This window comes from Mesoplodon densirostris, chromosome 10 (assembly GCF_025265405.1).
Source record: "Mesoplodon densirostris isolate mMesDen1 chromosome 10, mMesDen1 primary haplotype, whole genome shotgun sequence".
Taxonomy (NCBI): domain Eukaryota; kingdom Metazoa; phylum Chordata; class Mammalia; order Artiodactyla; family Ziphiidae; genus Mesoplodon; species Mesoplodon densirostris.
Window position 1 is genome coordinate 41894570 of NC_082670.1, and position 13453 is coordinate 41908022.

General features: G+C 34.6%; 1 protein-coding gene across 1 annotated transcript in view; it reads left to right on the top strand.

Annotated features, from left to right (window-relative positions):
• The window catches only part of MLIP (muscular LMNA interacting protein), a 172219-nt gene that overhangs the window by 27023 nt on the left and 131743 nt on the right, over positions 1-13453 (top strand). Inside the window, exon 5 of the mRNA XM_060111458.1 lies at positions 7971-8042. Coding sequence (XP_059967441.1) covers positions 7971-8042 — 72 coding nt within the window. The remainder of the gene's footprint in view (positions 1-7970; positions 8043-13453) is intronic.

The following is a 13453-nucleotide window of genomic DNA, read 5'->3' on the forward strand; positions in this document are numbered from 1 at the left end:
CCTAGTAGTTAAACAAAGTAGTTAAAATTTAATTAAAAGGGACCATGTTAGTTAATTTTGTCATGACTATATGAGATTGGTAATATTATTTTCTTCATTCTGTATACCAAGAAACTGTAGTTCAGTGAATAACTTGCCCAGGTTACATTTCTTATACTGGCAGAGATGACATTTATATTAATTGAAATCTACTGATTCCTGAAGCCATGTTCTTTATTACTGAGATTTATTGCTACAAAGCAATAACTCATATTACTTATCATTTTAGTCTTATTTATTAATTCTCATGAAGGAATTAAATGATGATTAGAATTATCAATTTGTATAATATTTGGATCGTTTTAAAATTTATTTTTCAAGATTATTAAGCCCTTGTATTTTAAACTTCAAAGCAAATGCGATGGAGGAAATCTAACTTTCTCTCTAACTCTATGTTTGAAAATATGATTTATTTGAGGTGAAATGACCTGGTGATTATCTTTTCAGTACATATGTGTGATTATAGAATTCATTTGTAATGTATTAAAAAAAAAACCCTGGTGATCTAAACATTACTTTTTCCTGAATTTATTGGCAATTATCTCTTAAACCATACTGCCTTACACTTATTCTTTACCTTTATGAAAAGTAGTGTTACTCCACAGTCTTCTTAGAGGGTTTCTGTTTGTGGTTCACTCTGTTTTGTTCATGTTTTGTCCCATTTTTGGAGATCTGGAAAAGAGTGAGCCCAGAACGGCTTCTGATGAAGTCCTTTTTTGCCCTAAAATCAAGTTTTTTGAAGACCTGTTCCTTCCCAGCTCATTTACTGCCCCCAATATTGAAGAATTTTCAGTGTTAGCTTTATTTTTCTGCTTATTTTCTTTATTTCCAAGTTAATAAAGTTCAAGCTTGTAGAAATGCTTCTTAAATTTGATGAACATGTATGAAAATATGGAGAATGATTATAATTAATCCATTTTTATCTGTTCCTTTGAACAGAAAAAAAATGTTTCTTATAATGGGTAAAATTTATGATAACTTTTGCAAAATTAGTTTCTCTCAAGACATTTATTTGTCATATTTAACATATATATATCATATAAATATTTGTCATTTATTTCCTCCTTGTTTCTTGCTGTTATCTCTGTAGGTAAAAAATCAGTATGTGTATATATATATATATATATATATATATATATATATATATATATATATATATATATAAATAAAACTATTCTTGCAAGAATTGTAACTTGAGTGTGAAAAGTTCAGTAAAATGGACACTGTTGGATACTGGAAGAGATAAATCTTATTGCAGTTATTTTTGATGTTTGACTCGTTTTGTTTAAGTTGCTAAGATTTCTTTATAGATTGATAGGAAATAGACAAAAGCTTTGGGATATCAAAGAATTTATATGCTTTTATGGACTGTTTCTTTTCTGGCTCATTCCACTGTGGTGCTAATCTGAGCACAGGACCCTCTTTGAAGTCAAAGAGTTTCAGATTTAGATCAGCTTTACTCAGTGCCAGATCCTGAAAGGAAAGAGGTCCTAGAATACAGATAGCCATCAAATTAAAACATCAATGCTTGAAAGATATTAGTTCCAAGTCTGGCCTTACTGTCCTTTGATATGAAAATGAACTGGAATAGCTAGCTTAGGCTGAGCTAAATTCAGGTATAAGATATGTTTGATAGAATCTTAAAGTTCTAAATCTGCTTTTATTAGTATAATGGCTATATTTTAATTTCAGATATGGTTGAAAAATATTATTTCACATTATAATCATGGTCCTAGACAGGATGGGTGTCTCCCTGAATGTTGTTCCCATGGCTCTTTGATCAATGTGTATATTGTCTGAGACACTTTTTCCCCTTGGGAAAGCCTGAATATCAAAAATTAATCTATGGAGTTGTATTTGGGTTCCCAATATATTTTGCCTTCATTAAAATTTACATTTTTCTCCTAGTGAGTTATCATGGTGTTCCATATGGAAATTTGGGATGGCCATTACATCAAAACCTCATACATTTTGCCCCTCAATGATGATCATCTGAAGCTCTGTGCGGGCTCCAGTGGTGTCACTGTCCTGGCCTGAAAGCTAGCTGGACACATGGATTGGTTAGGGAATCAGTTGGGAGCTTTTAGATATTTCATGAACTTTTATAGCTTATGTTTTATTCATAAACTCTCATTCTTTTAAGGCATCATAACATTTCCAAGTATATCACACTGAAAACTTGGTGATTATAAGCCTCTATGTGACTTTCTCCATTTCTGCTGATCATTACATAATCTTGGAAATGAACAGATTGAAATGTACCTCCATGAGCAAAAATGGTCACTCTGAGTTCAAAACAAATCACTCATTCATACAATAAATATGTATTGAGTGCTTATTATGTACACGTTTCAAAGTTGTGAAGATGCTGAAACAAATAAAATTGTAAAAAATGCCTTCTAAAAGAACATTTATGCTCTACAGTGAAAGAGAAACAGTCCACAACCCTCCCCCTCCCCAATAAGTAAATTTTCTTGTATGTTAGAAGATCATAAGTGGTATAGAGAAAAATATAGCAGGGTAAGAGGTGGTTGTCACCAGTTTATGTTGGGTGGCGGAGATAGGTTTGTTTGAAAGGGTGACATCCAAGGAGGTGATGCTTCTTGAGAGAGTATAGTCAGGCCCTTCCTCAGGGTCTTGTTTATGTAATTTGAGGTCCTGCCATTTACCTGTACTTAAAGTGTAACCATGAGTTCAAATACCTGATTCTCAAGGCAAATAGTACAGTTTGTTTTGAGATCTCATAAATCTTTATTACTAGAGCCTGTGGTGAATTTTATGTGTCAGTGATGGGGGTGGTGGTGAGGAGAGTGGTGGGAAATATTTTCTGAAGGGGAAGGGTGTGTTCTTGCTATCCCCAACTTCACACCCAGGATTTATGTTACAATATCTAGCATTGCCTATAAATAGAATTAGCTCTGATAAACTTACATACAAAATGCAATTTCCTTTTTTAAACCTAAACTTTGCCCTGTACCTGTTATGTAGTGAATTTAACAGATATTTATGGAAAGATGACTAAAAGCATAGATTGAAAATTGGAGAGATATAGTAGTTATCACTGAATTTTTTGCTGGATTCAAAGTCAGGCTGGTCGGTTCTACCTTGTATGACTAGCTAATGGTGATTCCAGCCTGTAATATTACAGCCTATTCTTATTATTTAAGTTATAATTACAGTGACTAGGGTGATCTGTAATTTTAAACAAAGGAAGGGAAATCAATGAATTTGCTTTCATACTTGGAAGCCTTGACATACTAAAAAAGAAATATGCTCCAAATTTGGATATTGTTAAGAGAAACTAAAAGAAATATACTGAACACAAAAAGTATCTCTTATGGCAACAAGAATGATGTTTGGACTGAGAAGGATAGGCTACATATGTCTTAGAGATGCATAAAGCCCAAGATAGATGAAGAACTAGAAAGGACATATAGTTGCTCTAAATAAGTTCATATCTCCTGGTCTAGATAAATCATATCTCAAAAAACAGATGAAATTTCTAATTCTATTGCAAAAGAAGTATTGTAAATGATGGGAAAGAGGAGATTTACCAGAAAAAAGAAGCAAGCTGTTTTTCTAACACAAAAAGTGGAAGGTAAATTCTGAAAATTATGGCAAATTCTTAGGTTGTGAATGTTTACCAAAACAGTTATAACTGGAAGTCAGACATTTTCTTCAAGCAATAGACATTTATTGAACAATTTCCAGCTTCTAGCTTTTGTGATGTCTTTCATGATATCTTGAACAAGGAGAGATATTTGAGAAGTAGTGAGATATTTCTGTGAATTCTGAATGTTTAATCCAAAGCATCCTCGAGATCACTATCTCATCACCTTATTATTTTTTTTTTTTCTTTTTCTTTTTGCGGTATGCGGGCCTCTCACTGTTGTGGCCTCTCCCGTTGCGGAGCACAGGCTCCGGACGCGCAGGCCCAGCGGCCATGGCTCACGGGCCCAGCCGCTCCGCGGCATATGGGATCCTCCCAGACCGGGGCACGAACCCGTATCCCCTGCATCGGCAGGCGGACTCTTAACCACTGCGCCACCAGGGAGGCCCTCATCACCTTATTTTAATTTTATGCATATTATTATCTCTCTATGGCTTTTCTTTTGCTTTCTTATTTATTTGTCTGCTTATTGTTTGTTTCAGTTCATTAAGATGTAAGCTCTAGAGAGTAAAGGCTTTGCGGGTTTGTTTACTGCTGAATCACCAATACTTAGAGCAATGAATGTCACAAAGTAGATACTCAATAATATTTTGTTGAGTGAATCCATTAGTTGAACTGCCGTATCCAAATAAATTTACAACATGGATTGATGCCCACCAGGTTGGCAGAACCCAGTAGGCAAGAGCTCCCTATCCTTGTATGTGACTTGAATGAAGATAAAGATGCTATGCCTAAAAAATGGTTCATGAAATAATATAAAATTATCTGTGCAGTTTACAATTACTGACAAATCTAATCAGTGAAATTGAATAGAGATAATACCTAAAGTACTATTTTTGGATCTAGAGGGAAAAAGCATAAATACAGGATGGAGTTTAATTTCAACAAATGTTAAGAAAAAGATGAAAGGATTAGGAATTTTAGGTAATAGCATACTCAATGTGATCCAACAATATAAAATGACCTCAATTTCATTCTGTGAATTCTAAACGCACCACAAAAACCAAGGAGGCAATGCCAATGATTATCATCTTCACTGTATTAATTGAGTTTATTGTCAATATCATGTCAGTGATGATGATATTCTACTTTGTGTTAAAAATACATCTAGATAAACACACCTTTTAAAAATTTATATATAATAGTGTGTTAATCTCAAATTCCTAATTTGTCCTTCTCCCCACATTTCCACTTTGGTAACCATAATTTTTGTTTTTTAATTTTTTTTTAGAAGAAATGTAAATGTTCTTTTATTTTATTAAAATATATATTTTTTAATTTTTTTGGCTATGTAGGGTCTTCATTGCTGCATGTGGGCTTTCTCTAGTTGTGGTCAGTGGGGGTTACTCTTCATTGCAGCATGCGAGCTTCTCATTGCAGTGGCTTCTTTTGTTGCATTGCATGGGTTCTAGGTGCGTGGGCTTCAGTAGCTGTGGCACGTGAGCTCAGTAGCTATGGCTCGTCAGCTCTAAAGTGCAGGCTCAGTAGCTGTGACACACGGTTTAGTTGCTCCGTGGCATGTGGGATCCTCCCGGACCAGGGCTCAAACCTGTGTCTCCTGCACTGGCAGGCAGATTCTTAACCACTGTGCCACCAGGGAAGTCCCCATACATTTTTTTTGAAGTCTGTGAGTCTGTTTTATAAATACGTTCATTTGTATCATTTTTTTACACATTGTAAATCAACTGTAGTCTAATATACAATAAAAATTAAATTAAAAAAATTAAAGGAATTTTGACAGAGGAAAGGGATAGTGAAATTCTTCAGCTGAGGATCGGTAAGGAAGGAGTAGGTGGAAACAGTAGTATAACTATCACGCATAAGAGAGCTCTTAGTCCAAGCAGGGAAAAAGAGGACCAAGGTCCTATAGGAGTAAGTTAGCAGGAAACATATTTTGGCTCAATATAAAGGGGAATTTTGTACCAATTCTAACAATTAGACCTAAATGTGCTGCCTTGGGAGGTAGGCAATTGTTCATGGTGTGCCTGAACAGAGGATCAGAGAGATTAATGCCTTGGATGAAGGGGTTGAAACAGATTGCCTTCAATATCACTTCTAATTCTAAGATTACATGGCGTTACATTTATAATAACAAGATATTGCTCTGTAGAGGCTTCACCAACTATATTCTTTAGGACAGCTGTGGATAGGAGAATAAACATTATAAATGATTATGCATCCTGAAAGGAGAGGCAAGGGCATATGGCAGGTAAATCACAGTTGTTGAGCTGGAGCACCCTTGCCCAAATCCCAGCTATGATTTAGTAGCTAGTAACCTTGGATAAGTTTCTTAACATCTGTCTGCTTTAGTTTCCATATATAAGGTAAACATAATGTAATATCTACATAATAGGTTTGTTGTGAAAACTAAATGAGATAATACACATTAAGGTTTCAGAAGGGTATGTGGCTTGTTGTGATTGTTATCTATTATTATTGTTGCAACTATTGCTACAGTTAAATATCCACAAACCATTGTGGAGTATTAATAACATATTTTATTCTGCATTATTTGTCTGTTTAGATATTCCTTGGGAAAAAGTATCTTATAGAGAAGCATGGATATTGGATCCAGATGGGCCTGAATTCCAAATCTGTTTGTTTTTTATGGGCTGTGGTCTTAGATGAGTCACCTGAGCTCACCACATCTTCTTTTCCTAATGACTCTTTAGTTATAGGGATTCTGCAAAATTAAATGAGGCAATGCAAGTTATTCGCCTAGTCATAGATGTCAGCTCTAATTCCACATGCTGAGATGGCATTTTATTTTAGTGCTTATCCAAATACATTATTTTCTGGAAACCATAGCAGTGCTGGATCAATAGAGACTTCTAATTAATGACTTTAGTCATTAATTATAAAATTACAGGATTCTGCTTCAGTAGGTAAGCTCAAGTCTTGAAGGGACCAGAGACTTTCTTCTTCCAGGTCTGGCATTTTGATTTTTTTCTACTTGAACTTCTTCCTAAGGAATATGAATGTGACAGCCTCTTACCTTCCTCACACCAGTTGAATGAGGATTACACCAATCCCATCCATAAAATTCAAGGTTTTATTTTACTTGATTACCCTGTCTTCTTCTGTAGATCCTTTGGTCTTCTTTCCAGGGGATGAAGACAGCCTGGAGCTGCATGCCAGTTTCCCGCTGGCTCTGGGCGAGTGGGGAAGTTGCCTGAGAGCTTTTGAAGTGAGAGGAACCTTGAGCTTAGTTAAGCAGCTTGGGACCCAGAACAATATCAAAACTGGGCCTTTGATTATGTATATGATACTGGTTTCTACAACTTTCTCATGCTCAACCCTCTCCCCCAAATACTTCCCAAAACTGAATTAGATTACTCTGAGTTTTACTTAAAACTCAGAAAGTTGGGCTTCCCTGGTGGTGCAGTGGTTGAGAGTCCACCTGCCGATGCAGGGGACAGGGGTTCGTGCCCCAGTCCGGGAGGACTCCACATGCCACGGAGCGTCTGGGACCGTGAGCCATGGCCGCTGAGCCTGCACGTCCAGAGCCTGTGCTCCACAGCGGGAGAGGCCACAACAGTGAGAGGCCCGTGTACCGCAAAAAAAAAAAAAAAAGAAGAAAAAAGAAAAAGAAAACTCAGAATGTTTTATCATTTGATTCATTAACATCACTGTATTAGAAAGTGCAGGAAAGGGTGATGAGGTTTAAAAAAATGAAATTAAGATCAAGAGCATGGCCTTCTAGTTTTTCCATTATGGAGTTAAATTGCTGATATCACTTCTATTCAAAATTACTACTTTCTAAAAATTACTGCTAAATTTTATGTGTTCTGATCATTGTTTTTATGAATGATGCAAGAGAATGTATTGAGTTCAATTAAACTTATTGGCATAATATTTGTTAATTATGGCACTATAAAAGAAGAATTGCTTTCCTTTGAGAATCAAGCAAAAATACCCCAAATATTTATACAATAGTATTCCTCTCAGGGCATGCTACTAATGAGAAATTTATATATAACTTTGTAAAAATGAATGTTTTTAAGTTCTGAAATGATATAGCATATACTTGCCTATAATCTCTAGGCTGATATTTTATTGTGATATTTCTTTGCTTCTCATTCTAATAAAATATTAACATGATAAACTAATTTTTTTCTATCAAAAACAAGTTGTTGAAGCATAATCACTGTTTTCTTCATTTGATAACATGTGGTTTAACTTGGTAGAACTAGTCTAAATTTATGTCCCATTCTTTCCCCTTTTCAATTCCACTCTTGCTTTCTGGTTACCCCCATTCTAGCAATACAAGACCAAGTCCAGCTACAAGGCTTTTGCAGCAATCCCAACAAACACATTGCTTTTGGAACAGAAGGTCAGTGTTGGCTCAAAAGCAGAGTGAATTTTGGTGATGTTTTCTAAAATTGCTTATGTCATTTTTGTTATGTTTAAAAAAAATCTGTTTTCAAGTTCTGCTTTTACTAAAATAAAATGCTGCTCTTAGTTTAGGATGATGTAGTGAAAGCATCTTGGATAGAATCAAAGACATCATTGATTTATTGGTAGAGTCTTGGTAGGAGCCTGGAGTTATCCAAGCTACTAAGCAGCTCTGAGAAACTTGATTCAGATTTGGGTACATCCCTGTCCCTTGGAATTTTAAATGGTTATTAATATTTAAGAGCTTCTACCTCTATTCACATTGATCAATAGAGTAGAGGTAAAATGGGGTTACATGTGGGCAACTGGCCACCTTTGTAATCTGATGATTAATAGTGGCTTCCACAGGGTGGAAATATTTTAGCCAAACATCCAACTTAGCCTCTTAAATCCCATCATGGTCTGAACATTTTATCCATTTTCCTCAGCCATTGATCTGACCTCCATGAATGGGAAGGAGGGGTTGAGATCCCTTCCAATGATCCAGCTACTTTCACATGGCTCCAGGGCATTTTTGACTTGCTATTGAGTCCTTAACTATAAAATTATGGGATTCTGCTTCAGTAGGTAAATTAAATTAAAGCCCCTTGTTTCATAAGTCCATTACAAAGACTCAAATGAAGCCCCAGTGGAAGATCATATCAGAATTGAAGTGAAATCAATTACCAAGTCTATGACATGATACATTTCTTATGTTATTTTTATGATATTTATTTTGGCAGTTTATCTTTGCATGAAGCCCTTTTTTTTCTGTGCAATTATAGTGTTTCAAATAATGTTATAATTTGTCAAAATGTTAATGTTTGCAACCAGGTGGTATTTTGACCACTGGCTTATGAGCCTACATTCTTGTTATTTTAGCATGATCTGGAGAATAAAACTGTTATATATTCTCTTGTCTAAAAAAGTAGGAATTGTTAGTGGGAGATACTAAGTGGTATATAGGTGAACATTGGTTGTCAGTATCTCTTATATCATGTATCTCTGATAACAAATTCCCAGTTATCCACCTGTGACTCAGAGTCTATGCTTTATATATCTGAATGCCTTGAACTGGGGGTGGGGGGTGAGGGGGCCATCTGTAACTATTTATCTAGCTTCTCTTCTGAAGTTTGACCTTCTATGGTTCATTGAAAGATGATATGGGTGTAAAACACCAATTTCAGGAGGTTTCAGGAGGCTTCAGAAAGTGATACCTTCACCAGATGCGCCTTATCCTATTTTCTAGAGTTAAATATTATGCGGAGTCATAGTAGAAGTATTCCCTCACCATAGACCTTCTCCCCATTTCAGATGGACATTTCCAAAATCTGGTCACAAGTGCCTGCCTTCACAGAAATGGGAGAAGCTCTTCCACCCAGTAGCCAGGCAGAGAGAATAGGGGCTGTTGTGCCACAGTGTCCTTCCCTCATGCTGGCCGGCTCTCTTCTCTTCCAATTCAATGGATTTTAGAGATTATAATCCATTAGTCAGTCATTAAAAATGAGGAATGATTAGCTTAATTTCAAATTGCATCACAAACCCATTTCATAAATGTCTATGGTGGTATCGCTTTGCATTGAACCTAATGCAAGTTCATATGGGAGAGGTTTTGTGTTTTTAATTTTGAATAAAACATACTCCAGTAAAATTACTATTTTTATTTTTAGTACCACAACATATAAATATCATGATATCTAGTTTAAATATCATGATATCTAATTTAAAATATCTAATACAGTTATCTAGTGTGGATAATGGTCTCTTGGCTAAGATGTTGTTTTTGGACAATAAATATTTGAATTCTTCAAAGATCACAGGATATAACATGATGTTTGTTTTTCTTTAGAGCCTTTTATAATTCCACATTATTATTATTTTTTTTGCTGGCTTTCCCATGTTATGTATCCCTCAATGAGAGATTTTACTTTGTAAGAATTTTTAAATAACAAAAGTATTATCCCATGATTTTATGAGAGTTTATTTCTATTTTCAGTAATATTTTTTGAATGATATTGTGCTGTTTCTTTCATGGATGTTGTTTTTAAAAAATAAATCTGGTAATTTTGATCCTTTTGCCCATCTGTTTATACAATAGAACTCATCCTATGCCATTAAAATCAAAGGGACTTATTTCTGAATTGAGTAAATTAAAACTATAATCATCAGAGACTCATCTATTTGGGAGACGAGTAACATTTTGGAATATTTTAAATCACAGAAGCTTTTCTGAGATCCCTTTAATATCTTACAGAACAGCACAATTAAGGGGTAGGGTGATTGCGCAGTGTCATTACAATATTCTGTTAGGGTCCGTGCTGTGGAACGCCTTGAAGATAGAAAAAACACATTTACTTCGTCTTAAGATAGGTGGACAATTAATTCTCTCCCCCAACCGGATTTTTTACACCACATTCTGTTTTATAGCATATAGTATAATTAATGAGGAACCAGAATCACTTTAAAAAATAATACTATTTTTAAAAGCAAAATTTTCTCCAAATTGAAATACAGGCATCCCTTCCAATCAGATATTAAGCTTTCATTGAATCCTTGGGTTGGTTTCAGTTTTAATCACCCCTTGATGAAGCCCATAATTTTCAAAAGAGTACATTTTGTTGGCAGGGGACATGAGGTTTCTGATACTTCAATTCTGTAATTTATTGTCCGTGTAAAACTTAAATTTATAGCTTATTCCGTTTTCTATCATTTTTTCCCCTATGAACATTTAGGAGGAAAGCATTTTTAACTAAAGCCTTAACTAAGGCTTTAGAGGCATCATTTTTTAATGTGTTGGTGTTGGGGTCTTTGACTTAATCTCCTGCCAATAATCATCTTCTCTAAGATTGAGATGAGGATGTAATACAAGTGATTATAAAGCAGGAACAAAATAATCAGATGAACGTGCATTTGTGACTGTCCTTATTACAATATGTTCAACAATATACTGGGCTCTGTAGAGGAATTAATTTTGATATGGACATTATTTTTTAGTCTCAATGTGGGTACTGCTGTCCTTTTCAGAGAATGTTGACGATCTCTCTCTCTCTCTTATTGACTAATCTTTCTTCTTAATCATCTGAGTCTGATAGCAATAGGTAAAAAGTTAAAATTAAACTGAAGGGCACATTTTAATATTCTAAATAAATGGATTATTATTTTTATTGAGCAATTGTATTAAGGAAAGGAAAGATGAAGGGATATTTCCTTGAAATCAAATAATGTGAATATATATTGTCTCACAGTGATTAATTTTTTTCCATGAAAGAATATACTTTTTCGTTGTAAGTAATTTATCTGTTCCCTTCCTCACAATTACTTCTCAGGATAAAATCAAGGCTATGGTTATGTACTGTTTCCCAACAAATGATATTACTATGCATTTAATTCATAAGCTTAATGTGTTTAAAAAAATTTTAGAGTAGCTCAATTTTATAAATAGCACCTATAAATTATAGGATTAATTATTTAAATGAAAGTTACAGGAGAAAAATTATTTTATTTTTCCTGGTAGAAGGAGGATAAAGAACAACTGTTTTGAAGACAGTAGTAAAAACTGTGCTACAAAAATAGAAAGGTAAAGATTTGAGGTATCTTGTCAATTGTCAAATCATTTTATTCTAAGTTGCCAGTTTAATTTTTTAAAACATGAGTTGATAAACTCCAATCTGATTAAACATATGTCTTTGGGTGAGACTATTTTAGGATTTTACATGTCTCAAAAATTTAACAAAATCTGGTTACTGACTTAGCATATGGTCTAGACTAGAGAGACATCTCTTAATTTAGGTTAGTTCAAGAAGTAAATGTATTCCTAATTTCTTTAACAATGGAAAAGTGCCCAGGACCCAAATCTATACTAATTGGTTCTTCTTGGGCAGTTGTCTACCATGCAACTATTTCTTTTAAGGCGCTTAGTAAACCATATTAAAGTATGCATACTTGTCATTTTTTTCTACTATAAGCTATATGAGAAAATATAGTAGTTTTTGTTAAACATTCATTGAATGAATTAATTTAGTTTGCACCTGGGTAGGTCTCTTAAATTTCCAATTTTATTCTACACGATTTTAAAGTAAATTTTTGCTCATAGGATTGTAAAAACAAGGGAGCCTCGTATATGGCAATTAAGATGATGATAAGCATCTTCCTTTAGGGTACAATAAGCTTCATCAATTCTAATTCCATGGAAAAGATATAAAAGGCCTTCTGCTACAAGGAAAGTAAGTTGGTTTTAGACTTGGTACTTTTTAATGGTTAAAGAATACAATCACAATGGCTGCCATACCGAGTACTTTAGCATGTCAGACACTGAGCTAAATGCTTTATTATCCTCACAACTCTGTGAAAATTTTGATGCTCCAAAATGTCAACTAAATTTCCCAAAGCTGCAGGGCTAGTGAGTTGCTGAAATGGACCTTAAGTGGGATAAGATTATCCCCTAGCTTTTCCCTGCTCACCATGCAACAGTGACATCAATTAGCTAAAGTGAAATATTGAGCAAGAGGTGATGTTTTGGATAATTTTTTATTACTTGCTAGAATATATTTAAATATTCATTAAATTAGAGCTGCAAAAGTTTTTTTTTTTCAGAAATGAGGAACAGTTAAAGGGAATTGGAAATAGCTTAGTTCTGACAAGACTTGAGTTAGTGAGGGTTTACAAAGCACCCCAATTATTTGAGTTATTGAAAGAGAGGTGGTGAATTACAGTAGAGGAGGTGCTGGCTGGGAATCAGGAGCACCCTTCTGATATACTTGATTAAACGAAGAAAAAGTGTGGAGGCTTTGCCATTAAGCCTTCAGGAACAGGTTTGAAACTGGCCGTAATGACTTGCCAAAACTTCCTTCCTTCTGTGTGAGAGGAACAGACATTTAACCCTCCAGAGATCTTGGGATTAAAAACACTAATTAAATTTCCTCAATTCTTGAATTTTTAAAACAATCATATGAAAATAATCTGCTGTTAAATATTCCTAGACCTTTAAAGAAGTTGTAATTTTACATATTGGACGGCCCTTTGGCTTACAGCATATATTTCCCCCTTTTCTTCAGATCTGAATGCTACTCAGACCTGAATCTCCAACTAGAGAATCAAAATGAGATTTATTTAGCTGAGAATATCTCCAATCTTACAAATGGTGTTGTATTAATGACTGAAAATCAAGCAAATCTCTTGTAGTCACAGGATTTATTCTACCAAATAGCTGGTCAGATTAACAAAGTATAGCAGTTTTGGGGTTCTGCCTGAATTGTTTTTTGGGAGGTTAATTTTATCATTATTAAAATACAGTACTCACCCATGAAATTTTTGAAATCCAATCCAGTTAGATAGTCCAGGCATCACAAAAAGTTTACAAGCCCTTTTAGA